General features: G+C 29.6%; 1 protein-coding gene across 6 annotated transcripts; it reads right to left on the bottom strand.

Moving 5' to 3' along the window:
- Positions 1-927: 927 nt before the first annotated feature.
- LOC123706924 (far upstream element-binding protein 1) lies at positions 928-23,397 on the bottom strand. Of its 6 annotated transcripts, none has more exons than XM_045656561.1 (16): positions 23,192-23,397; positions 22,850-22,962; positions 22,107-22,258; positions 21,661-21,796; positions 20,707-20,839; positions 20,319-20,447; positions 18,958-19,113; positions 16,505-16,635; positions 8,943-9,024; positions 8,108-8,267; positions 7,073-7,233; positions 5,213-5,374; positions 4,883-5,015; positions 3,778-3,956; positions 2,603-2,762; positions 928-1,607 (listed from the first exon to the last, which is right to left on the bottom strand). In XM_045656561.1, exons 1-15 carry the CDS (start codon positions 23,273-23,275, stop codon positions 2,604-2,606), a joined length of 2,070 nt encoding a protein of 689 aa, XP_045512517.1. In that variant the 5' UTR covers positions 23,276-23,397; the 3' UTR covers positions 928-1,607; position 2,603. The 6 variants fall into 6 exon arrangements, with proteins under 6 accessions (XP_045512517.1, XP_045512518.1, XP_045512520.1 ...); XM_045656562.1 differs by having other exon boundaries at positions 4,883-5,012; XM_045656564.1 differs by having other exon boundaries at positions 8,108-8,255.
- Between the last annotated feature and the right edge of the window lie 394 nt (positions 23,398-23,791).

The following is a 23,791-nucleotide window of genomic DNA, read 5'->3' as shown; positions in this document are numbered from 1 at the left end:
AAAGACCAAACATTGGTAATGAAAATTATTAGGAGAAATTTTAGGCAATTATTCACATACCTAAGGTACACGTCACAATTAAGACAATTTATATATCAAAGGAGAGTTGTGGAAAATTAAATAAGATTATTTGAACTAAATGCCATAAAAGAACAAAAAATCATATATAAATTAACCACGTTCCTACTAAATATACTTACCCACAACTTATTACCTTTAAAATTGGTTCAATTCATATAAAAACGACAAAGATAAAAATTAAAATAAAAAACTAACGCAATTCTAATTTATAACATTATTTACATAACCGGACGCAAACGGCAATAGATAACTCACGGCAATAGATGGCGTGATTGACATTTTAATAGACAAGGAAATCAGTTATCTGTCAACTTGTCATTCTTTGACCACGAACGTCAAGGTATGTATATAATGTAATAAATTCGCGTTTCAATTCGTAGTTTCATTTTAAATATGAAGCACCCGTTTAAATCAAATAATATATTGGTAAAATTATATGGAATTGCCTTATTTTACTCAAGACCACAGACCATGTCTCGTTTCATTGTATAATTTTAGATTCTATTCTTACCATATTTTTACTTACGTTTTCTGTTCGTTCCCGTTCGTCCATTTGTCCCATTATCCATTTAGGTTTACTTTATTTGCCATTTAATAGGTTTTTGCACCTTTAACAGATTGACAATTGACTAAATGGAATGTTATAGGAAATATCAAGAATCATCATATAATAATAACAGTAAAATATTGAAATAGTGTTGTAATACTGTAAAATCACACGAAAATCGAGTCAAGTCACTGAACAAGGAGATTCTTATGATAAACACATGGCAATAAATCATCAATTTTTTAGGGTCACTTACCTCCGGGGTCTGTGGAGAAAAATTATAAATAAAATGAACACAATATCAATTAAACATACATTTTATATCTTAATATTAGTACAATGTTGGGGTACACCCAGTGCAAACTCTCGAACAATAATCGGGGAGGAATGTAAAACATACCTTGGATACACCTAGATTTATCAAAGCTAATTACACAATTTTAAACTACCGTCAAATATTATAAATTTTGTAACTACCGTCTGTTTCGTATTAACCTACCGAGCTCAAGTCGCGATTTAAACTTAATCTAAACATAGTTGTAACAATTGTGAATGTCCTGTAATTGGAGATTTTATTTGCACTTTCGCGAAATAAATAATAAAACCATGTGTAGAAGAAGTCACTCCAGTGCATTTACCTCGTTATTCCGGTGGCGTAGGATCTCTTTTCGTCTATAAGCTCCGTCGGTCTAATACATCGTTTGAGGCTGTGTGGATATTTTAACCTGGACAAACTAACATATCGAATTTAACACATTTACTTAAGTCCACACGCCCATAATACAAATCACAATTGAAATTAGCAAATCGATATTTATGGAGTGCACTTTGGCCTTTTCGCGAAAATCGAGCGAAGGAACCGTACAGCTGCAAAGTGCACTCGTGGAAGTAACTTTTGGCTGTACGTAAGACGCTTTACTTATAATTATCATATAGCTAGGAGGTATCTTCTGACAATCCGTGGTGCCCCGGCAGGTTTCTGCAATCAGACAGAGAGACATGGCAAAAATCACATAATAAGAGCAATCAGTTCTGGATACGGCACCGCAGCCTCGAGCCTACACATCTGCAACACTACACACACTACATCACTTCATACACAGCTATGAGGGACACACAGTGCTTGAGGCGCTTCTAGTACCGAGTAGAACTCTTTGAAATTGTCAATATGGGCTATGAAATGCTCAAGGCTGCTAAAAGAACTTTACACCGACACAAGATCCAGAGCTTACAATTATAATAATATGTCATAGGTTTGAATATTCCTGTTTAATTTAACATTAAATACAAATAAATACTTTGCATAATAAAATGTGTGCAATCAAGCTATTGAACTTAAGCACTATGTGTTCCCATACACCTAATTAATTATTGAAAATAAAATGCATTAACCAAAAGTAATCAACATAAAATAAACATTGTAAAACATATTTCAACATGCTTCATACAGTCCGGTAATAACAATAGAGTATGTTATAAGTTTGCAAGACTATTTTAAATGAATCCAGTCGTAGCTAGTTTTAGGATGGCCTTAAAATCGGTAAAATCTTATTCCAGCCCTAGCTATGACTCGTACGGCTGACACACCCTTTTGAACACCATACCACCACAATAAATGTAATAGAAATTAATTTTCCAAAAAGCATAAGGAATCTGAAAAGCAGTAAGCTAAAAATGTTTTATATTATTTGATTGGTAAAGCGCTTATATGTAAAAAAAAAATTTGAAATGACATTTTTGAGCGTCCACTACCATTATATCATTAGTGGATCAATGTAAACTAAAATATTAAAATAAAATGTGTTTTTTTTATAAATATCTCTTTTTACAGTTATAATTAGACAACAGTATATAAAAAATAATAAATAAATAAAGTCATTGTGCTTTTTAACCCGCCAGTCTTGGTTGTGTCAAACGATGCAAAAAGTGAATAAAGCTCTTGACCAATCAAATAACGACGTCGTCAATACTCACATTACTGGTGTCCAGAGTCCGGTGCGTTCCCGTACGGGTACGGATAGGGGTACACCGGCGGGTACATCGGGTACTGATATTGGCCCATGGCCCCCGGGGACTGGCTCGGTGCCGCCTGTGGAGCGTTGGTCGGTTGGGGCGGTTGCTGAGTCGGCGGTTGCTGTTGGAATAGGTGTTCAGTGACATGGGTTTGTAATATCAACGGAAATTGTACTCCGCTTTCAATGTTGATTAAATAAATTGTATTAATATTCCTTTTTGTTGTTTGCTCTTATAAGAATAAAAATGTTGCTGTGTCCAGCCAAGGTCCTTATTGTAATAAATTATAACGTGTCAAGTGTACAATATGAACATAAGTATTGCTATAAAGATTTGAGTTTGAGTTTAACTAGTCGTTTGATAATTATCACTGAATGTGTTCGAAACGGAAGAAAAGCATATATATGTCGCAGATTCAACGCGATTAATAATTGCAAAATTGGTGTTACTACCGTCGTCCGACATTATAACACAGTCAGTGCGCACGTCCGGCGCAGGCGACGTTCGAAACTCAAGTGACTAAAGAATTCACTTACTGCCACGAAACAGTCGCGCCACTGACATTTGGTAGATCACACAGACTATGCATTGTCAATTGTCAACGTTGACAGTCTACCTTACCATACCACACCGCATTCTACGACTAACTTCAGAGTGGCGGTAATTTTAAAATATTCATTCTCCGACATATATATAGTATTGTATTTTGTTAACATAGCTTTTTACACATTTAACGAAAACATATTTTTACCGAATTGAACCTATGTATTATTAAACTTATAATTATTTTACATAATTTTATTGTTTGTCTTGGGGTTTTAATTTGGATACTATGGATCCCAGGTGTTTGACACCGTGAGTCATTTCTGCAAAAACCCTTCATCTTTTAGTCGATACCAACTCCGGGGAAATAAATACAGATAACACAAATTTCTCTACAGCTGTGATACTTTTTGGCATTCAACACCTTTTGTCTTCAGTCACCGTGACCACGCACGCTGTAAAAGCACGCGAGACGTCGGAAAAAATTAAATTTATGAAAAATAATTATAAGTTTATAATAACACATAGCTTCAATCCAGTAGAAAAGTGTATTCTTTAAAGTATATATCCCATTGAGGGCTTCCGTGGGCTACCTTAGCCTTGATCTGCGCCTCGATGGCGTCGGCCTCCTTGAGCTTGCCGATGCTGCGGTAGTACTCGGCCCACTGCGCGCTGTAATCTGGCGCATTGCTCGGCGTGCTGCTCGGCGGAGTGCTCGCCGGCCCGCTCGTCTGGCTCGGGCTGCCCGAGTTAGATTGGTTGTTGGGTCCGCCTGAAACGTAAGACACTCCAATATATTCTTTCGTAAATAATTCAGTAATTCCACTATTTTCCCTTTACTCATTTCGTCTCTTCTCATCAGGGAGCGTTCAAGTATTACGTCACGCAATTTCTTCTTATGGGGGGGGGGGGGGGATTCTTGACCCTCCCCCCCCATAAAACGTACCGTAACGTGTTCTGTATGCAAAACTTACCATTATGTGGTGCAAAGTACTGGAAAGTGGAAAATAATATTATCAATAACTCGTAATTCAATCCCCGCCCCGCATAGTAACGTTTTACAAGAGGTCACCAAAATGTGTTACGTAGTACTTGAACGCTCCCTCACAGCCTGAAGACGATTTGACAGAGAGTTTTATCTCTCAAAACTAACGTCGATTGAAACGAAATGATTTTTTTTTGTTGTTTCTGCGTTCATATTAGGTATATATTAGTTTCAAAGCAATTGTTGTATATATATTCTATATGATGTGAATTTTTTTTAAATTAATTACAGACACCAGGACGCAATAAAAGCTAACTTTAACTAAGAGTGAAAATATTTGTTCATACCCTAATTGAAGCATATATTATTTATATACCAGTTTAGCAGTTATAAGGATAGAAGTCCTGCTGCGTTATCCTTTTCCGAGTAAATCAGGGAGGCACAATAAAACTGAACACAAATTGTTAGAGACAAAATATGTTTTATTATTCAAGCAGTATACAAAATACGGTCGACAATCAGAATTTTTTAAAAATCAAAATAAAGAAACATATACACACATATACATATAAACATGTGATATTCACAGAAAAAAAAAAAGTTATTACAATTTTGTTAAAATCCGTTAACAACAAATTCAGAGAGACTTAAAAAAACATACCTTATGCTAAAATTGTAATCGGGAATTGTGATCTTATATTAACCACACTCACCCATTTGCTGCTGCTTAGCCTGCTGCTCGATGGCTTCAGCCTCCCTCATGAGACCGAGAGACCGGTAATAGTCTATCCACTGTTGGGAGTAGTCCGGCTGACCGGTCGCCGGATTTATCTGCACTTGTTGCTGCTGCGAAATATTTCATTTTAATACAAGAATTTCATGATTTGTGACTGAAACATGATTAATACACAAAATATGACCTAACCTAGGCGATACCTAAATGCAAAAAATTTCAATCTCGCTTTGGACACGTAATCAAAATCTTATATCTCAATTGACACTAGACCGAGCGAAAGAGACAGCTATACTTCCTTAGCACTCACCTGTTGCTGCTGCTGTTGATGCCAATGCGGGTTGTAACCCCAGGCGGATCCACCGCCTTCACCTCCTCCCCCTCCTCCGCCGCGGTAGTACTCCCCACCCCCGTTGTTGCCACCGTTGCCATTATCGCTACCCGGGCCACCATCGGGGATGAAGTTTACTGGCTAAAATACATTTTATGATGTATACAGTTTTACATATGAATATGTTTTCTTGTTCCCCGGTACGAATGGACATATGTAACAGTTACTCATAAAAATAATAAAACTGAATGAACAATTTCTAAACAACACATATTATATATGACAGGTTTAAGAACATTAATACAATATAAGCCAGTTAGCGACTAGATAATATAATTGTACGAGCCAAGGCTGTTTTGCTCACCCAAGCTTTTTACTTTAATCTAGATAATATAATTGTACGAGCCAAGGCTGTTTTGCTCACCCAAGCTTTTTACTTTAATCCAGATAATATAATTGTACGAGCCAAGGCTGTTTTGCTCACCCAAGCTTTTTACTTTAATCCAGATAATATAATTGTACGAGCCAAGGCTGTTTTGCTCACCCAAGCTTTTTACTTTAATCCAGATAATATAATTGTACGAGCCAAGGCTGTTTTGCTCACCCAAGCTTTTTACTTTAACCTAGATAATATAATTGTACGAGCCGAGGCTGTTTTGCTCACCCAAGCTTTTTACTTTAACCTAGATAATATAATTGTACGAGCCAAGGCTGTTTTGCTCACCCAAGCTTTCTTACTTTAACCTAGATAATATAATTGTACGAGCCAAGGCTGTTTTGCTCACCCAAGCTTTTTACTTTAACCTAGATAATATAATTGTACGAGCCAAGGCTGTTTTGCTCACCCAAGCTTTTTACTTTAACCTAGATAATATAATTGTACGAGCCGAGGCTGTTTTGCTCACCCAAGCTTTTTACTTTAACCTAGATAATATAATTGTACGAGCCGAGGCTGTTTTGCTCACCCAAGCTTTTTACTTTAACCTAGATAATATAATTGTACGAGCCGAGGCTGTTTTGCTCACCCAAGCTTTTTACTTTAACCTAGATAATATAATTGTACGAGCCAAGGCTGTTTTGCTCACCCAAGCTTTTTACTTTAACCTAGATAATATAATTGTACGAGCCAAGGCTGTTTTGCTCACCCAAGCTTTTTACTTTAACCTAGATAATATAATTGTACGAGCCAAGGCTGTTTTGCTCACCCAAGCTTTTTACTTTAACCTAGATAATATAATTGTACGAGCCAAGGCTGTTTTGCTCACCCAAGCTTTTTTACTTTAACAAGCGTTGCGATTACCTAAACAGTCCGGAGTTAAACCCCGAGAGCAGGACTCTCTTCAGGACATTTATTTAGCCTTCATTTCATAGTAATTAGCATTTATTGTCTTTGTAACATTCTATAATATTTAAAGGAACCCAGGAATTGTAATAAAAATGTATTTATTCCCTTATATTGTATTTTTACAGAAACTTGATACAAAAAAAATACTTAAACATAAATAGAAAAATGAAACTAAAATCATTAATCCCAACAGATAATTAATTATAAATTATGCAATTATTGTTAATTCAGCCAGTGTATAACTAAATATAACCGTCTCACAAGCAACTTGATTTGAGAACTGGCGGTAAATGTAAAATTAGAAGCATTTCATATAAATTTATGTTTTTGACGAAATAAATATATGTATAAATGATTTTTGACTTTTTGACTAACATTCATGGTGCGCAAGAGTATGATAATTTGGCACTCTCAGCCCGTGTCCAACATTTCCGCGTTATATACTCCACCTCTAGGGACCTTAAAATGAGTGATATAATGTGATAGTCACTCACCATGCCAACCTTCTCCATGATGATGCGCTTGCAGCTTTCGACGGCATCTGGATGTCCCTTGATGAAGAAAGTCCGGTTCACTCTGTCTTGGTTTTGCGCGCGTCTGTCTAACTCGCAGTGCGCACCCGATTGCGCGTTAATTTGCTTAATTACCTCGCCACCTATAAAATTAATTAAATCAATTAAAATAATAACTAAATATAGGCTTATTAAGAAGTAATCAAGAAAATATTTTCTTATGCTTTTGAATTGATAATAATGAAATAATATCTTTATATATATATATATTGTATATAAATATTATTATATATTTTATATTATTTTATATGTGTGTATGCCACTGAACTCCTCTTATACAGATGCACCGATTTGAATGATTTTTTTTAGTATGGGTTTGGGTGACGGCCTGGATGGTTTAGATTCACCAATCATACCAGCAGATGGCGCTGCAGTCGGTATCTAAGTTTTTTTTATATATACAGCAAATAAATGATTTTTATGTTTTTTTTTTGTGTGTTCAAGTGGATGCGAATGATGAGTCTTTGTGTATTATTTAACTGTATTTAATGATGTTAAATCAATTTTAAATATTGTGTTTGTTTAAACCTAATTGTAATACTAGTTGGAACATCGTTAAAAACACCCGATAATCATAAAATCCGACAGACATAATAATAAAAACAAATAATTTCTGTTTTTACATTTTTTTATAGAACGAGACAAACAGGCAGGCCGCTCGCCTGATGTTAACTGATATCGCCGCCCACGGACACTCAATGTCAGAGGGCTCGCGAGTGCGTTGCCGGCCTTTAGAAACTTAAAAGGCCACAACCGATTTAACACTCTTAACCTGTCTCTTTTCAACGCAGCAAAACATAATTTGACAGAAACACTTGCTGAGTACTTACGTCTAAAGAGTGCAAATGAAGTCATTCAATGTTCAATACGGGATTATTTGAGATATCAAAGAGAAGATCGAAAAACACAATTAAGTTCTAAATTGCAACAATGTAACGAGGTTTTTCTCTCTCTCACCTCTGCCAATAATGAGTCCACACTTGACATTGGGCATCGAGAAGGTGACCCTGACTTCCGGAGTGTTGTCCTGCCACTGCTGGGAGTCTCTGTCGTTGCCAGGGTTGTTATTCTTGCCCGCTCGACCGCGTCCCGAGCGAATTGCCAACTGTTCAAATGACTGTTTTATACATAAATGTACTATAATATTTATGTTTCATACGATTCATTAATACTGTAACAAGTGTTTTCCTTGATAATTTATTATAGTAATTTTGACAATTGCCATTACATTTTTTACAAGGTAAATATACTCCATACATTGACTCATCAACTGACAAGTTACTTATCAATATATTGCGAGTGAAACGACAAATTTATTTATAAATAATATTTAAAAGAACAGTATTGGTCTAGTGGCTTCAGCGAGCGACTCTCATCCCTTGAGTCGTAGGTTCGATTCCCGGCTGCGTATCTGCGCGAGTGGTGGAGAATAACAAAACATGCTGAGAAAACTGGTTTGGCTGAGATCAGTCACGCACGATCACCTACTTGCCTAGATTGACAAATGATTACGAAACAGATATGAGGCCCAGAACTAAAAAGTTTGTAGCGCCAATGATTTTTTAAATAATAATAAAAAAAGCTTTTTTATTTGCTTGTAAAAGAACAACGTACTATTACATTTTTATTTTTATATTAACACTCATCTTGATCAAATTAAAACGGCACAGCCAGGGATCGAAGGTACGACCTGAGGGTTGGTTTAGGGCGAAAAAGCTTCAATTTAAACTGTACTTGAAAATAATGTAATTTAATGATTTTTGAGGTTAGGATAATTTTTCAAATAACTCACACTCACATTAACACTGTTGATCAAATCTTCAATCATCTGCCGGGCGTGGTCCACTTGATGCGGAAGACCTTGCAGATAACATCTGGTGATAGAAATATGACTATACTAAATGTGGACGACTTCGTATATTTGTCAAAACTTAACACAAGATTATAAAACAGACCAAAGGGGATATGAAAAATAAATTTCTAAAGGCATCTTATTATAATATCAGGTGCTTAGGAACCAAAGATGAAATTTTTCATTAAGTTATTTTTAAAGTGACATTTTTCATTAAGTTATTTTCATAAGACATTTTTCAGTAATAAAATTTTAAAAAGTGTCATTTTTCACTAAGATATTTTCAAATAGTGTCGTTTTTCATTAAGTTATTTTTAAAAAGTGACATTTTTCAGTAATAAAATTTTAAAAAGTGTCATTTTTCAGTAATAAAATTCTAAAAAGTGACATTTTTCATTAAGTTATTTTTAAAAAGTGACATTTTTCAGTAATAAAATTTTAAAAAGTGTCATTTTTCACTAAGATATTTTCAAATAGTGTCGTTTTTCATTAAGTTATTTTTAAAAAGTGACATTTTTCAGTAATAAAATTTTAAAAAGTGTCATTTTTCACTAAGATATTTTCAAATAGTGTAGTTTTTCATTAAGTTATTTTTAAAAAGTGTCATTTTTCAGTAATAAAATTTTAAAAAGTGTCATTTTTCAGTAATAAAATTCTAAAAAGTGACATTTTTCATTAAGTTATTTTTAAAAAGTGACATTTTTCAGTAATAAAATTTTAAAAAGTGTCATTTTTCACTAAGATATTTTTAAAAAGTGACATTTTTCAGTAATAAAATTCTAAAAAGTGTCATTTTTCACTAAGATATTTTCAAATAGTGTCGTTTTTCATTAAGTTATTTTTAAAAAGTGACATTTTTCAGTAATAAAATTTTAAAAAGTGTCATTTTTCACTAAGATATTTTTAAAAAGTGAAATTTTTCATTAAGTTATTTTTAAAGTGAAATTTTTCATTAAGTTATTTTTAAAGTGACATTTTTCATTAAGATATTTTCATAAGACATTTTTCAGTAATAAAATTTTAAAAATTGTCATTTTTCACTAAGATATTTTTAAAATAGTGTCGTTTTTCACTAAGATATTTTTAAAATAGTGTCGTTTTTCACTAAGATATTTTTAAAAAGTGAAATTTTTCATTAAGTTATTTTTAAAGTGACATTTTTCATTAAGTTATTTTCATAAGACATTTTTCAGTAATAAAATTTTAAAAAGTGTCATTTTTCACTAAGATATTTTCAAATAGTGTCGTTTTTCACTAAGATATTTTTAAAAAGTGAAATTTTTCATTAAGTTATTTTTAAAAAGTGTCATTTTTCAGTAATAAAATTCTAAAAAGTGACATTTTTCATTAAGTTATTTTTAAAAAGTGACATTTTTCATTAAGTTATTTTTAAAAAGTGTCATTTTTCAGTAATAAAATTTTAAAAAGTGTCATTTTTCAGTAATAAAATTTTAAAAAGTGTCATTTTTCACTAAGATATTTTCAAATAGTGTCGTTTTTCATTAAGTTATTTTTAAAAAGTGACATTTTTCAGTAATAAAATTTTAAAAAGTGTCATTTTTCACTAAGATATTTTTAAAAAGTGAAATTTTTCACTAAGATATTTTCAAATAGTGTCGTTTTTCATTAAGTTATTTTTAAAAAGTGACATTTTTCAGTAATAAAATTTTAAAAAGTGTCATTTTTCACTAAGATATTTTTAAAAAGTGAAATTTTTCATTAAGTTATTTTTAAAGTGACATTTTTCATTAAGTTATTTTCATAAGACATTTTTCAGTAATAAAATTTTAAAAAGTGTCATTTTTCACTAAGATATTTTCAAATAGTGTCGTTTTTCACTAAGATATTTTTAAAAAGTGAAATTTTTCATTAAGTTATTTTTAAAAAGTGTCATTTTTCAGTAATAAAATTTTAAAAAGTGTCATTTTTCAGTAATAAAATTCTAAAAAGTGACATTTTTCATTAAGTTATTTTTAAAAAGTGACATTTTTCAGTAATAAAATTTTAAAAAGTGTCATTTTTCACTAAGATATTTTTAAAAAGTGACATTTTTCAGTAATAAAATTTTAAAAAGTGTCATTTTTCAGTAATAAAATTCTAAAAAGTGACATTTTTCATTAAGTTATTTTTAAAAAGTGACATTTTTCAGTAATAAAATTTCAAATAGTGTCGTTTTTCATTAAGTTATTTTTAAAAAGTGACATTTTTCAGTAATAAAATTTTAAAGTGTCATTTTTCACTAAGATATTTTCAAATAGTGTAGTTTTTCATTAAGTTATTTTTAAAAAGTGTCATTTTTCAGTAATAAAATTTTAAAAAGTGTCATTTTTCAGTAATAAAATTCTAAAAAGTGACATTTTTCATTAAGTTATTTTTAAAAAGTGACATTTTTCAGTAATAAAATTTTAAAAAGTGTCATTTTTCACTAAGATATTTTTAAAAAGTGACATTTTTCAGTAATAAAATTCTAAAAAGTGTCATTTTTCACTAAGATATTTTCAAATAGTGTCGTTTTTCATTAAGTTATTTTTAAAGTGAAATTTTTCATTAAGTTATTTTTAAAGTGAAATTTTTCATTAAGTTATTTTTAAAGTGTCGTTTTTCACTAAGATATTTTTAAAAAGTGAAATTTTTCATTAAGTTATTTTTAAAAAGTGTCATTTTTCAGTAATAAAATTTTAAAAAGTGTCATTTTTCAGTAATAAAATTCTAAAAAGTGACATTTTTCATTAAGTTATTTTTAAAAAGTGACATTTTTCATTAAGTTATTTTTAAAAAGTGTCATTTTTCAGTAATAAAATTTTAAAAAGTGTCATTTTTCAGTAATAAAATTTTAAAAAGTGTCATTTTTCACTAAGATATTTTCAAATAGTGTCGTTTTTCATTAAGTTATTTTTAAAAAGTGACATTTTTCAGTAATAAAATTTTAAAAAGTGTCATTTTTCACTAAGATATTTTTAAAAAGTGAAATTTTTCACTAAGATATTTTCAAATAGTGTCGTTTTTCATTAAGTTATTTTTAAAAAGTGACATTTTTCAGTAATAAAATTTTAAAAAGTGTCATTTTTCACTAAGATATTTTTAAAAAGTGAAATTTTTCATTAAGTTATTTTTAAAGTGACATTTTTCATTAAGTTATTTTCATAAGACATTTTTCAGTAATAAAATTTTAAAAAGTGTCATTTTTCACTAAGATATTTTCAAATAGTGTCGTTTTTCACTAAGATATTTTTAAAAAGTGAAATTTTTCATTAAGTTATTTTTAAAAAGTGTCATTTTTCAGTAATAAAATTTTAAAAAGTGTCATTTTTCAGTAATAAAATTCTAAAAAGTGACATTTTTCATTAAGTTATTTTTAAAAAGTGACATTTTTCAGTAATAAAATTTTAAAAAGTGTCATTTTTCACTAAGATATTTTTAAAAAGTGACATTTTTCAGTAATAAAATTTTAAAAAGTGTCATTTTTCAGTAATAAAATTCTAAAAAGTGACATTTTTCATTAAGTTATTTTTAAAAAGTGACATTTTTCAGTAATAAAATTTTAAAAAGTGTCGTTTTTCACTAAGATATTTTTAAAAAGTGAAATTTTTCATTAAGTTATTTTTAAAGTGACATTTTTCATTAAGTTATTTTCATAAGACATTTTTCAGTAATAAAATTTTAAAAAGTGTCATTTTTCACTAAGATATTTTCAAATAGTGTCGTTTTTCACTAAGATATTTTTAAAAAGTGAAATTTTTCATTAAGTTATTTTTAAAAAGTGTCATTTTTCAGTAATAAAATTTTAAAAAGTGTCATTTTTCAGTAATAAAATTCTAAAAAGTGACCTTTTTCATTAAGTTATTTTTAAAAAGTGACATTTTTCATTAAGTTATTTTTAAAAAGTGTCATTTTTCAGTAATAAAATTTTAAAAAGTGTCATTTTTCAGTAATAAAATTTTAAAAAGTGTCATTTTTCACTAAGATATTTTCAAATAGTGTCGTTTTTCATTAAGTTATTTTTAAAAAGTGACATTTTTCAGTAATAAAATTTAAAAAGTGTCATTTTTCACTAAGATATTTTCAAATAGTGTCGTTTTTCACTAAGATATTTTTAAAAAGTGAAATTTTTCATTAAGTTATTTTTAAAAAGTGACATTTTTCAGTAATAAAATTTTAAAAAGTGTCATTTTTCACTAAGATATTTTTAAAAAGTGAAATTTTTCATTAAGTTATTTTTAAAGTGACATTTTTCATTAAGTTATTTTCATAAGACATTTTTCAGTAATAAAATTTTAAAAAGTGTCATTTTTCACTAAGATATTTTCAAATAGTGTCGTTTTTCACTAAGATATTTTTAAAAAGTGAAATTTTTCATTAAGTTATTTTTAAAAAGTGTCATTTTTCAGTAATAAAATTTTAAAAAGTGTCATTTTTCAGTAATAAAATTCTAAAAAGTGACATTTTTCATTAAGTTATTTTTAAAAAGTGACATTTTTCAGTAATAAAATTTTAAAAAGTGTCATTTTTCACTAAGATATTTTTAAAAAGTGACATTTTTCAGTAATAAAATTTTAAAAAGTGTCATTTTTCACTAAGATATTTTCAAATAGTGTCGTTTTTCATTAAGTTATTTTTAAAAAGTGACATTTTTCAGTAATAAAATTTTAAAAAGTGTCATTTTTCACTAAGATATTTTTAAAAAGTGAAATTTTTCATTAAGTTATTTTTAAAGTGACATTTTTCATTAAGTTATTTTCATAAGACATTTTTCAGTAATAAAATTTTAAAAAGTGTCATTTTTCACTAAGATATTTTCAAATAGTGTCGTTTTTCACTAAGATATTTTTAAAAAGTGAAATTTTTCATTAAGTTATTTTTAAAAAGTGTCATTTTTCAGTAATAAAATTTTAAAAAGTGTCATTTTTCAGTAATAAAATTCTAAAAAGTGACATTTTTCATTAAGTTATTTTTAAAAAGTGACATTTTTCAGTAATAAAATTTTAAAAAGTGTCATTTTTCACTAAGATATTTTTAAAAAGTGACATTTTTCAGTAATAAAATTTTAAAAAGTGTCATTTTTCACTAAGATATTTTCAAATAGTGTCGTTTTTCATTAAGTTATTTTTAAAAAGTGACATTTTTCAGTAATAAAATTTTAAAAAGTGTCATTTTTCACTAAGATATTTTCAAATAGTGTCGTTTTTCATTAAGTTATTTTTAAAAAGTGACATTTTTCAGTAATAAAATTTTAAAAAGTGTCATTTTTCAGTAATAAAATTCTAAAAAGTGACATTTTTCATTAAGTTATTTTTAAAAAGTGACATTTTTCAGTAATAAAATTTTAAAAAGTGTCATTTTTCACTAAGATATTTTTAAAAAGTGACATTTTTCAGTAATAAAATTTTAAAAAGTGTCATTTTTCACTAAGATATTTTCAAATAGTGTCGTTTTTCATTAAGTTATTTTTAAAAAGTGACATTTTTCAGTAATAAAATTTTAAAAAGTGTCATTTTTCACTAAGATATTTTTAAAAGTGAAATTTTTCATTAAGTTATTTTTAAAGTGAAATTTTTCATTAAGTTATTTTTAAAGTGACATTTTTCATTAAGATATTTTCATAAGACATTTTTCAGTAATAAAATTTTAAAAATTGTCATTTTTCACTAAGATATTTTTAAAATAGTGTCGTTTTTCACTAAGATATTTTTAAAATAGTGTCGTTTTTCATTAAGTTATTTTTAAAAAGTGACATTTTTCAGTAATAAAATTTTAAAAAGTGTCATTTTTCACTAAGATATTTTCAAATAGTGTAGTTTTTCATTAAGTTATTTTTAAAAAGTGTCATTTTTCAGTAATAAAATTTTAAAAAGTGTCATTTTTCAGTAATAAAATTCTAAAAAGTGACATTTTTCATTAAGTTATTTTTAAAAAGTGACATTTTTCAGTAATAAAATTTTAAAAAGTGTCATTTTTCACTAAGATATTTTTAAAAAGTGACATTTTTCAGTAATAAAATTCTAAAAAGTGTCATTTTTCACTAAGATATTTTCAAATAGTGTCGTTTTTCATTAAGTTATTTTTAAAAAGTGACATTTTTCAGTAATAAAATTTTAAAAAGTGTCATTTTTCACTAAGATATTTTTAAAAAGTGAAATTTTTCATTAAGTTATTTTTAAAGTGAAATTTTTCATTAAATTATTTTTAAAGTGACATTTTTCATTAAGATATTTTCATAAGACATTTTTCAGTAATAAAATTTTAAAAATTGTCATTTTTCACTAAGATATTTTTAAAATAGTGTCGTTTTTCACTAAGATATTTTCAAATAGTGTAGTTTTTCATTAAGTTATTTTTAAAAAGTGTCATTTTTCAGTAATAAAATTTTAAAAAGTGTCATTTTTCAGTAATAAAATTCTAAAAAGTGACATTTTTCATTAAGTTATTTTTAAAAAGTGACATTTTTCAGTAATAAAATTTTAAAAAGTGTCATTTTTCACTAAGATATTTTTAAAAAGTGACATTTTTCAGTAATAAAATTCTAAAAAGTGTCATTTTTCACTAAGATATTTTCAAATAGTGTCGTTTTTCATTAAGTTATTTTTAAAAAGTGACATTTTTCAGTAATAAAATTTTAAAAAGTGTCATTTTTCACTAAGATATTTTTAAAAAGTGAAATTTTTCATTAAGTTATTTTTAAAGTGAAATTTTTCATTAAATTATTTTTAAAGTGACATTTTTCATTAAGATATTTTCATAAGACATTTTTCAGTAATAAAATTTTAAAAATTGTCATTTTTCACTAAGATATTTTTAAAATAGTGTCGTTTTTCACTAAGATATTTTTAAAATAGTGTCGTTTTTCACTAAGATATTTTTAAAAAGTGAAATTTTTCATTAAGTTATTTTTAAAGTGACATTTTTCATTAAGTTATTTTCATAAGACATTTTTCAGTAATAAAATTTTAAAAAGTGTCATTTTTCACTAAGATATTTTCAAATAGTGTCGTTTTTCACTAAGATATTTTTAAAAAGTGAAATTTTTCATTAAGTTATTTTTAAAGTGACATTTTTCATTAAGTTATTTTCATAAGACATTTTTCAGTAATAAAATTTTAAAAAGTGTCATTTTTCACTAAGATATTTTCAAATAGTGTCGTTTTTCACTAAGATATTTTTAAAAAGTGAATTTTTTATTAAGTTATTTTTAAAGTGACATTTTTCAGTAATAAAATTTTAAAAAGTGTCATTTTTCACTAAGATATTTTCAAATAGTGTCATTTTTCATTAAGTTATTTTTAAAAAGTGACATTTTTCAGTAATAAAATTCTAAAAAGTGACATTTTTCACTAAGATATTTTCAAAAAGTGTCATTTATCATTAAGTTATTTTCGAAAGGTGACATTTTACAATTTCTTTGTAAAAAATTGTAGTTTATAGTATTTTTCTAACTTATTTATCTACCCCAAACTTAAAAAATATATTTCATATATTCTGGTACCCTGAGAGTCAATCATACTAACCTCTTATCACCCGGACCCTCCTCCCTCTCCTGGTGGAACTGGACCCTACAGCCCGAGTCGCTTTGAATCTTTTTAATCATATCTCCGTTGCGTCCGATGACGACACCAACTGCTGTTTTTGGTACCAAAACCTATAAGAAAATATAAAATTTAGTTACATCGAATCAGAAATTAATTTAACAGTCTCCGACGAAGTTAAACTCCCACAGCGTTAGGATTAGACAAGATGAAGACATATTATGTTCAAACAGTGACCATTTGGCATGTCATGTGTATTTTAAAATAGCAGTACCGCTACAGCCACAACCTTTTTAGGTCTGGGCCTCAGATTTTTGTATCTGTTTCATGATCATTTGTTTATCTATTAGGCAAGTATGTACCAACTTTTTGGGTCTAAGGCAAGCCGGTTTCCTCACAATGTTTTCCTTCACCGTTCGAGCGGATGTTAAATGCGGACATCGAAAGTAAGGTGCCCACTATTTATATTGAACAGGTTAATGTGACCAAACTATTTTGATTTTTGACAGTCTATCGAGAAAGACAATTTCACCGTAATGAAACTAATGCAGGCGAAGGAACGACCTGGGGGGCTTCCCACCACACTCCCGATATTTCCTCTGATTTTAGGACCCTGTGTAGAAGTTTCAACGACGAACAAAGCGATCGATCGCGTGCGTCTAACCAATTCTTTTGTAAAGAATATTACTCACCTCATTAAGAAAACACATTTTAAACGGATTGAAGCTATGTATAATTATTATAAACTTATAATTATTTACATAATTTTAAAAATTTCCGACGTTTCGCGTGCTTTACAGTCACCGTGACCATGCACGCTTCGATCGTCTAACCAATTCTTTTGTAAAGAATATTACTCACCTCATTAAGAAAACACTTTTTAAACGGATTGCAGCTATGTATAATTATTATAAACTTATAATTATTTACATAATTTTAAAATTTTCCGACGTTTCGCGTGCTTTACAGTCACCGTGACCATGCACGCTTCGATCGTCTAACCAATTCTTTTGTAAAGAATATTACTCACCTCATTAAGAAAACACATTTTAAACGGATTGAAGCTATGTATAATTATTATAAACTTATAATTATTTACATAATTTTAAAAATTTCCGACGTTTCGCGTGCTTTACAGTCACCGTGACCATGCACGCTTCGATCGTCTAACCAATTCTTTTGTAAAGAATATTACTCACCTCATTAAGAAAACACTTTTTAAACGGATTGCAGCTATGTATAATTATTATAAACTTATAATTATTTACATAATTTTAAAATTTTCCGACGTTTCGCGTGCTTTACAGTCACCGTGACCATGCACGCTTCGATCGTCTAACCAATTCTTTTGTAAAGAATATTACTCACCTCATTAAGAAAACACTTTTTAAACGGATTGCAGCTATGTATAATTATTATAAACTTATAATTATTTACATAATTTTAAAATTTTCCGACGTTTCGCGTGCTTTACAGTCACCGTGACCATGCACGCTTCGATCGTCTAACCAATTCTTTTGTAAAGAATATTACTCACCTCATTAAGAAAACACATTTTAAACGGATTGAAGCTATGTATAATTATTATAAACTTATAATTATTTACATAATTTTAAAAATTTCCGACGTTTCGCGTGCTTTACAGTCACCGTGACCATGCACGCTTCGATCGTCTAACCAATTCTTTTGTAAAGAATATTACTCACCTCATTAAGAAAACACTTTTTAAACGGATTGCAGCTATGTATAATTATTATAAACTTATAATTATTTACATAATTTTAAAATTTTCCGACGTTTCGCGTGCTTTACAGTCACCGTGACCATGCACGCTTCGATCGTCTAACCAATTCTTTTGTAAAGAATATTACTCACCTCATTAAGAAAACACATTTTAAACGGATTGAAGCTATGTATAATTATTATAAACTTATAATTATTTACATAATTTTAAAAATTTCCGACGTTTCGCGTGCTTTACAGTCACCGTGACCATGCACGCTTCGATCGTCTAACCAATTCTTTTGTAAAGAATATTACTCACCTCATTAAGAAAACACATTTTAAACGGACTGAAGCTATGTATAATTATTATAAACTTATAATTATTTACATAATTTTAAAAATTTCCGACGTTTCGCGTGCTTTACAGTCACCGTGACCATGCACGCTTCGATCGTCTAACCAATTCTTTTGTAAAGAATATTACTCACCTCATTAAGAAAACACATTTTAAACGGATTGAAGCTATGTATAATTATTATAAACTTATAATTATTTACATATATTTAAAATTTTCCGACGTTTCGCGTGCTTTACAGCGTAATAAAAATAAATAATTATAAGTTTATAATAATTATACATAGCTTCAATCCGTTTAAAAAGTGTTTGCTTAATGTGTAAAAGCCATGTTAACAAAAGACAATATTACTCACCTCACTCGATGTAACACCGTTGCCCTGTTCAGCATAATTATCGTCGAACCCGCGACCTCCGCCCTGTCCGCCTTCTTTGTCCTGAAGCAACTCGTACACCAACTGCTTGGCGTGCTCTACTTTAGCCGGATCGCCTGATATACGGAGTGGCTTTTCCTATTCGTCAATATTTGATAAATACATTTTTGTGTTTGACCACTTTTATAAATGAATCACTCAATCACAGTGATAGACATAACAATACAGTAAACCTCCGTAAAACACGGTACTCTTATAACGCGTTTTCATATTAAACTATTTCAGCCCTCGTATAACGCGGGTGGGATTGCACAAGAAGGTTACAGGGTAAGAAGGATCGCTGTCAAGAAAAAATAATATTTTTGTATTATTTTAATTACTTACTTTTATTAATACCGGTTTTAACATAGAAGGATTCTAGTAACATTATAGCTAGAAATGCCTCACTTAACTTTTACCATTTTTATATTTTTACTTATTTAGTATATTCACAGGCGGTGATACTTTTTACTTATTTAGTATATTCACAGGCGGTGATACTTTTTACTTATTAAGTATATTCACAGGCGGTGATACTTTTTACTTATTTAGTATATTCACAGGCGGTGATACTTTTTACTTATTTAGTATATTCACAGGCAGTGATGCTTTTAGTGATACTTTTTACTTATTTAGTATATTCACAGGCGGTGATACTTTTTACTTATTTAGTATATTCACAGGCGGTGATACTTTTTACTTATTTAGTACTACAATGCAACAAAGAAAAGCAAGCCAGAGATTTTTTTAAACAAGATAGGTGACTGTGATCTTTTCTACATCCATTGTTGACTGTTATTTGTTTTATTTTACTATTAGCTTTCTTAATTGGCTACTAGATGGCATTGTCAATTCCGTTTTGGGAAAAATACTGACTGATCCTTCTCGTACCCTACATTTATAATAACATGTTCATAACATAGTTTTCATAATATACAATTGATTGAGAAAATGGTGATTAAACGTAAATTATTTGTACATAACGCGTTATTCGATAATACTCCAACAACCTGTCTCCTATAACGCTGAACGAATTTATCGTGTTATAGAAGGTATTACTGTACTTTATTCAAGCATATTGTAATGCTCAGAGAACAGTTCATGCTCCATCAACGGTTCAGCAGTTTTTAGAAATGAGCACCAGATTTCATAATAAAGCAGAGAGTAACTTTCCAAGAGTTGGACCTTTTACAATTAAAACACCAATAGTTATTACCTTATTAGTTAAAAAAAAATTGTTTGGCTGAGTTATTTGGTTTAATGGGACCTTGAAGCTTAGTGATAAGTCAAAAGAAAATTCTTACATATTCCGTGTTAGGTCCATCCTGAATGACCACCATTTTGGCTCCAGACTGCTCTTGCAACTGCTTGATGGTTTTACCATTTTTACCAATAATGAGACCAACTTTAGGACCGGGTAGCATTATCTCATCCTGGATAATTAAAACAGTTACTTCATCTTCATGTCATACAGTTTTTAGTCACTAAGCATTCAATTTTGTGTAGTCATTTTAAGCGGTTAAAGCAGAAAAGATATTAAAAATAAAGAACTGGCAAAGAATTCTCTGCCAGACTTTTTATTATCCAAGTTCTGAGTCATACAAATTTTTGTAAGATCTAATATGGAACTTATACAAAATTTAAGCAAACAATACTTGTTTGTGTGTGAATTTCATATAAAAAAATACTTACAGTGATGCCCAATCCACCGACACCACCACCACCACCTCCGCCTCCCCTAGGGCCCATGGGAGACATGCCCTGTTCGGGATGTTGTGGCGCGTTCTCCCGTCCACGGTGATTCACTATGTTATTTACAAGTTCCCTGAAAGAAGTAACATTATTCATTTATTTTCAATGTACTACGCATTCAACATAGATGGAATTTAATACATAATTTGGCTTCAATGTTAAATATAATGTATTTTTATGTATTATATACATTTTATTATTTTGACTTTAGCATTTGCACACATAATTTCAAAAAAGGTATTTTTACAATTTGTGTCCTTGCTTCATTCTTTTACAATGTAATGTCTCGAATGATTCAAATATAAGTTTTAAATTGTGACCAACAAAGACCGACACAGAATGTTGACAACTTTAAGTCACACCAAGATTGACACGTTAGCATTACTTTGGGACTTAAACACATCTCTGAATTTTTGACATACATCAACAATACTAAAAAACATCACATAACAATAGCGATGTGCCATTATTTATTCGGAAATTTACTCGAGTTGATGGAAATATGAAATGATACTAAAAGAAAGCTACACTTGCATAAATATTTATCTTATTACTGTAAAAACACAAAACAATACAAAATAACAGAAAACAAAATCATTTTTTTATGACAATTTTATTATGAAACATGCTAATTGCATAATTTTGACTAAGTCTAAAAATGTTTGAATTCCTAACAGCTGATTTTATTATATTTTTTGTATAAATGTTGACAATATTAAGGCATGCAAAATGTTTGTCTAAACTATTTTTTCAATAGAAGTGTCATATATTGTACAAAGTCTATTAGCTGTGAAAGTGCACATATTGTTGTTCTTAATTATACCTACCTATATTTACACTACTGTACGGTCAGTTTGCTTCTATAAAAAAATAAGCAATAAAAAAAACAATTACTTTGCCCTAGCAATAGCCTCTTGCGACCCTGTAAGGGTACAGAGACGTTCTGCTTGACCGGAATCAGGGGCCATTTGAATCTTGCACCCTGTCTCTGCTTGCAACCTTGTGATCTGCTCTCCTCCACGACCAATGACTGCCATCAATAATTATTTCATTAATAAATTAACATGCTAAGGCGATTATCAAATTTTTTTTTCAAGGGTCCAATTAGCTATGTTTCAGGAGCAATATTAAAATGGATTCAAGGAATTGCTGATATATAAATGGGTTTTGCCCCCAACAATGCTCTTGTTTTGTTCTTCTTCACATCTTACTGCATAAAACCTTATTTTATATCTATTATAGATGTCTCCTTGAAAGCATTTTGAAATATCCCTGTAAATGTTAGAAATGAAGCAAAAGCCTTATTCACCAATTCAATTAGCAGGTCTACATTTACTCACTGAGGCCGACCATTTTATCAGGAACCCTGATATAGTCATTAATAGCCTGGTCATTCATCATGTTCGGGGGCCCGGATGGAGCAGGCGGGGATGCAGAATTAGCAGCAAGGCGTGCTGCTGCCGCGGCGGCCGCTGCTGCTGCTGCTGTTACACTGTACAATATTTTCACATTGACGGTCTTCAGAAATCTTCAGTATATTGTTTAAGGCCAAATTTTTTCAAATTTCTTAGGTGTATTCTTCTGAATATTGGAATTCATAACTTCTAGTTCACCCAACAATTTGTTTTCAAAACTACATAATCTAGCAGTTTATAAAATTATACACAAAACTTTAGGTATAACAATCTTGTATATTTTATAATGTATTCTTATAATTATGTATTGTGGAGTTGTTACCCAACTCCAGTAATATTCAATGGTAATTAAACATAAAGTCAAGAACACAACTTTACAGTCAAACAAGTCAAAATTAGATGTTTTGTATATTAGAATATTGATCAATTAATATCAATAGTCCAATAAATATTGCTTTTAAAAATAAACAGTTTACATTTTATATAGCGTAGAAGCAAACTGACAATACTATGTTGCCCTTTTTAATGAAACCCTACTATCAGCCAATATATTGCATAACTAATATATAATGCTTACATTTTAGCCATACTTTTATAAAACACAAATTAAAAATACACAACAAATGAAGCTATATAATTAAATTTATATATTTGAAAGACAAACTTACCTCATTTGAGGTGGTGAGTAGGGAGGTTCTGCTGCTGCAAGTTTCTTTGAGCTTGGTTCTGGTCCGTCGTCTAATGATCTCTTATTTCCACCAACTTCAATTTTGGCGGCTACCTACGAAAAAAGCCATTAAGACGTATTTTATTTTCTTGCTACGTAGATACTACTTTCGAAAGTAGGTTAGGATTTGAAAGTTATAGTTAAAATTATTTGACAAGGTTCTTCACCTTGACAATACACAAGCATATTAATCAATGATGGTAGATTATTAATAAACGGCATAATGTTGGAGGGTAAGAACCCAGAAAAATATAGGTGTGTACAAAGTAAGACAATGTCTTACCAATTTCGCACGTTGTAAAGCTGCCGCAAATCCCCCTGTGACACTATTGTTTTGAAGCGTAGCCATAGAAGAATAATCACTCATGTTTGAACTAGAGTAAACATTCAATCACGCAATACGGCAGCCATTAATAAGGATCAAAAGATCCAAATAAAAATTTGGCCACTGTCGCAAACTCAAGAAAGAGACGCGTCCATTGACCATAAACTATATGAAATCATAGAATTTTGTGACAGGCGCGACGACAACAATAACCAATCAAATCAATATATGTTTTGACAGTTCGCCAGTTGTAGGAATGTAACGATTGCAATTGGTAGAAAGAACTGATAATTTCTAGTCGTAACCAGATCTATCAAAAATCCTAAAATCGATTATGCGTCTAATATACTTTTTAAGAACTTAAATGGAATTATAACAACGATAGTCATCTAGTGATTTTAAGTATATTTTAAAATAAAATCACGCAGTTAATTCAAAAAATAGGTATTGTACTCAGTTCGTTTTCTAATTATTTTGAGTATTCATTTTTTAGAATTTGTTGTCTATGGATCTCGTACGTTTCGTTTAGCGAGAAACATAACTCGTGAGATATAATTT

Source organism: Pieris brassicae, chromosome 3 (genome assembly GCF_905147105.1).
Source record: "Pieris brassicae chromosome 3, ilPieBrab1.1, whole genome shotgun sequence".
Classification (NCBI taxonomy): domain Eukaryota; kingdom Metazoa; phylum Arthropoda; class Insecta; order Lepidoptera; family Pieridae; genus Pieris; species Pieris brassicae.
This window is presented reverse-complemented; position numbering and strand designations above follow the sequence as displayed.

Coding starts and splice junctions, on each gene's coding strand:
- LOC123706924 (XM_045656561.1), bottom strand. CDS start 23,275: ATGAGTGATTATTCTTCTATGGCTACGCTTCAAAACAATAGTGTCACA. Junction 22,963..23,191: donor CTTTACAACGTGCGAAATTG/GTAAGACATTGT, acceptor CTTTTTTCGTAG/GTAGCCGCCAAAATTGAAGT. Junction 9,025..16,504: donor GAGGGTCCGGGTGATAAGAG/GTTAGTATGATT, acceptor TTCTATCACCAG/ATGTTATCTGCAAGGTCTTC.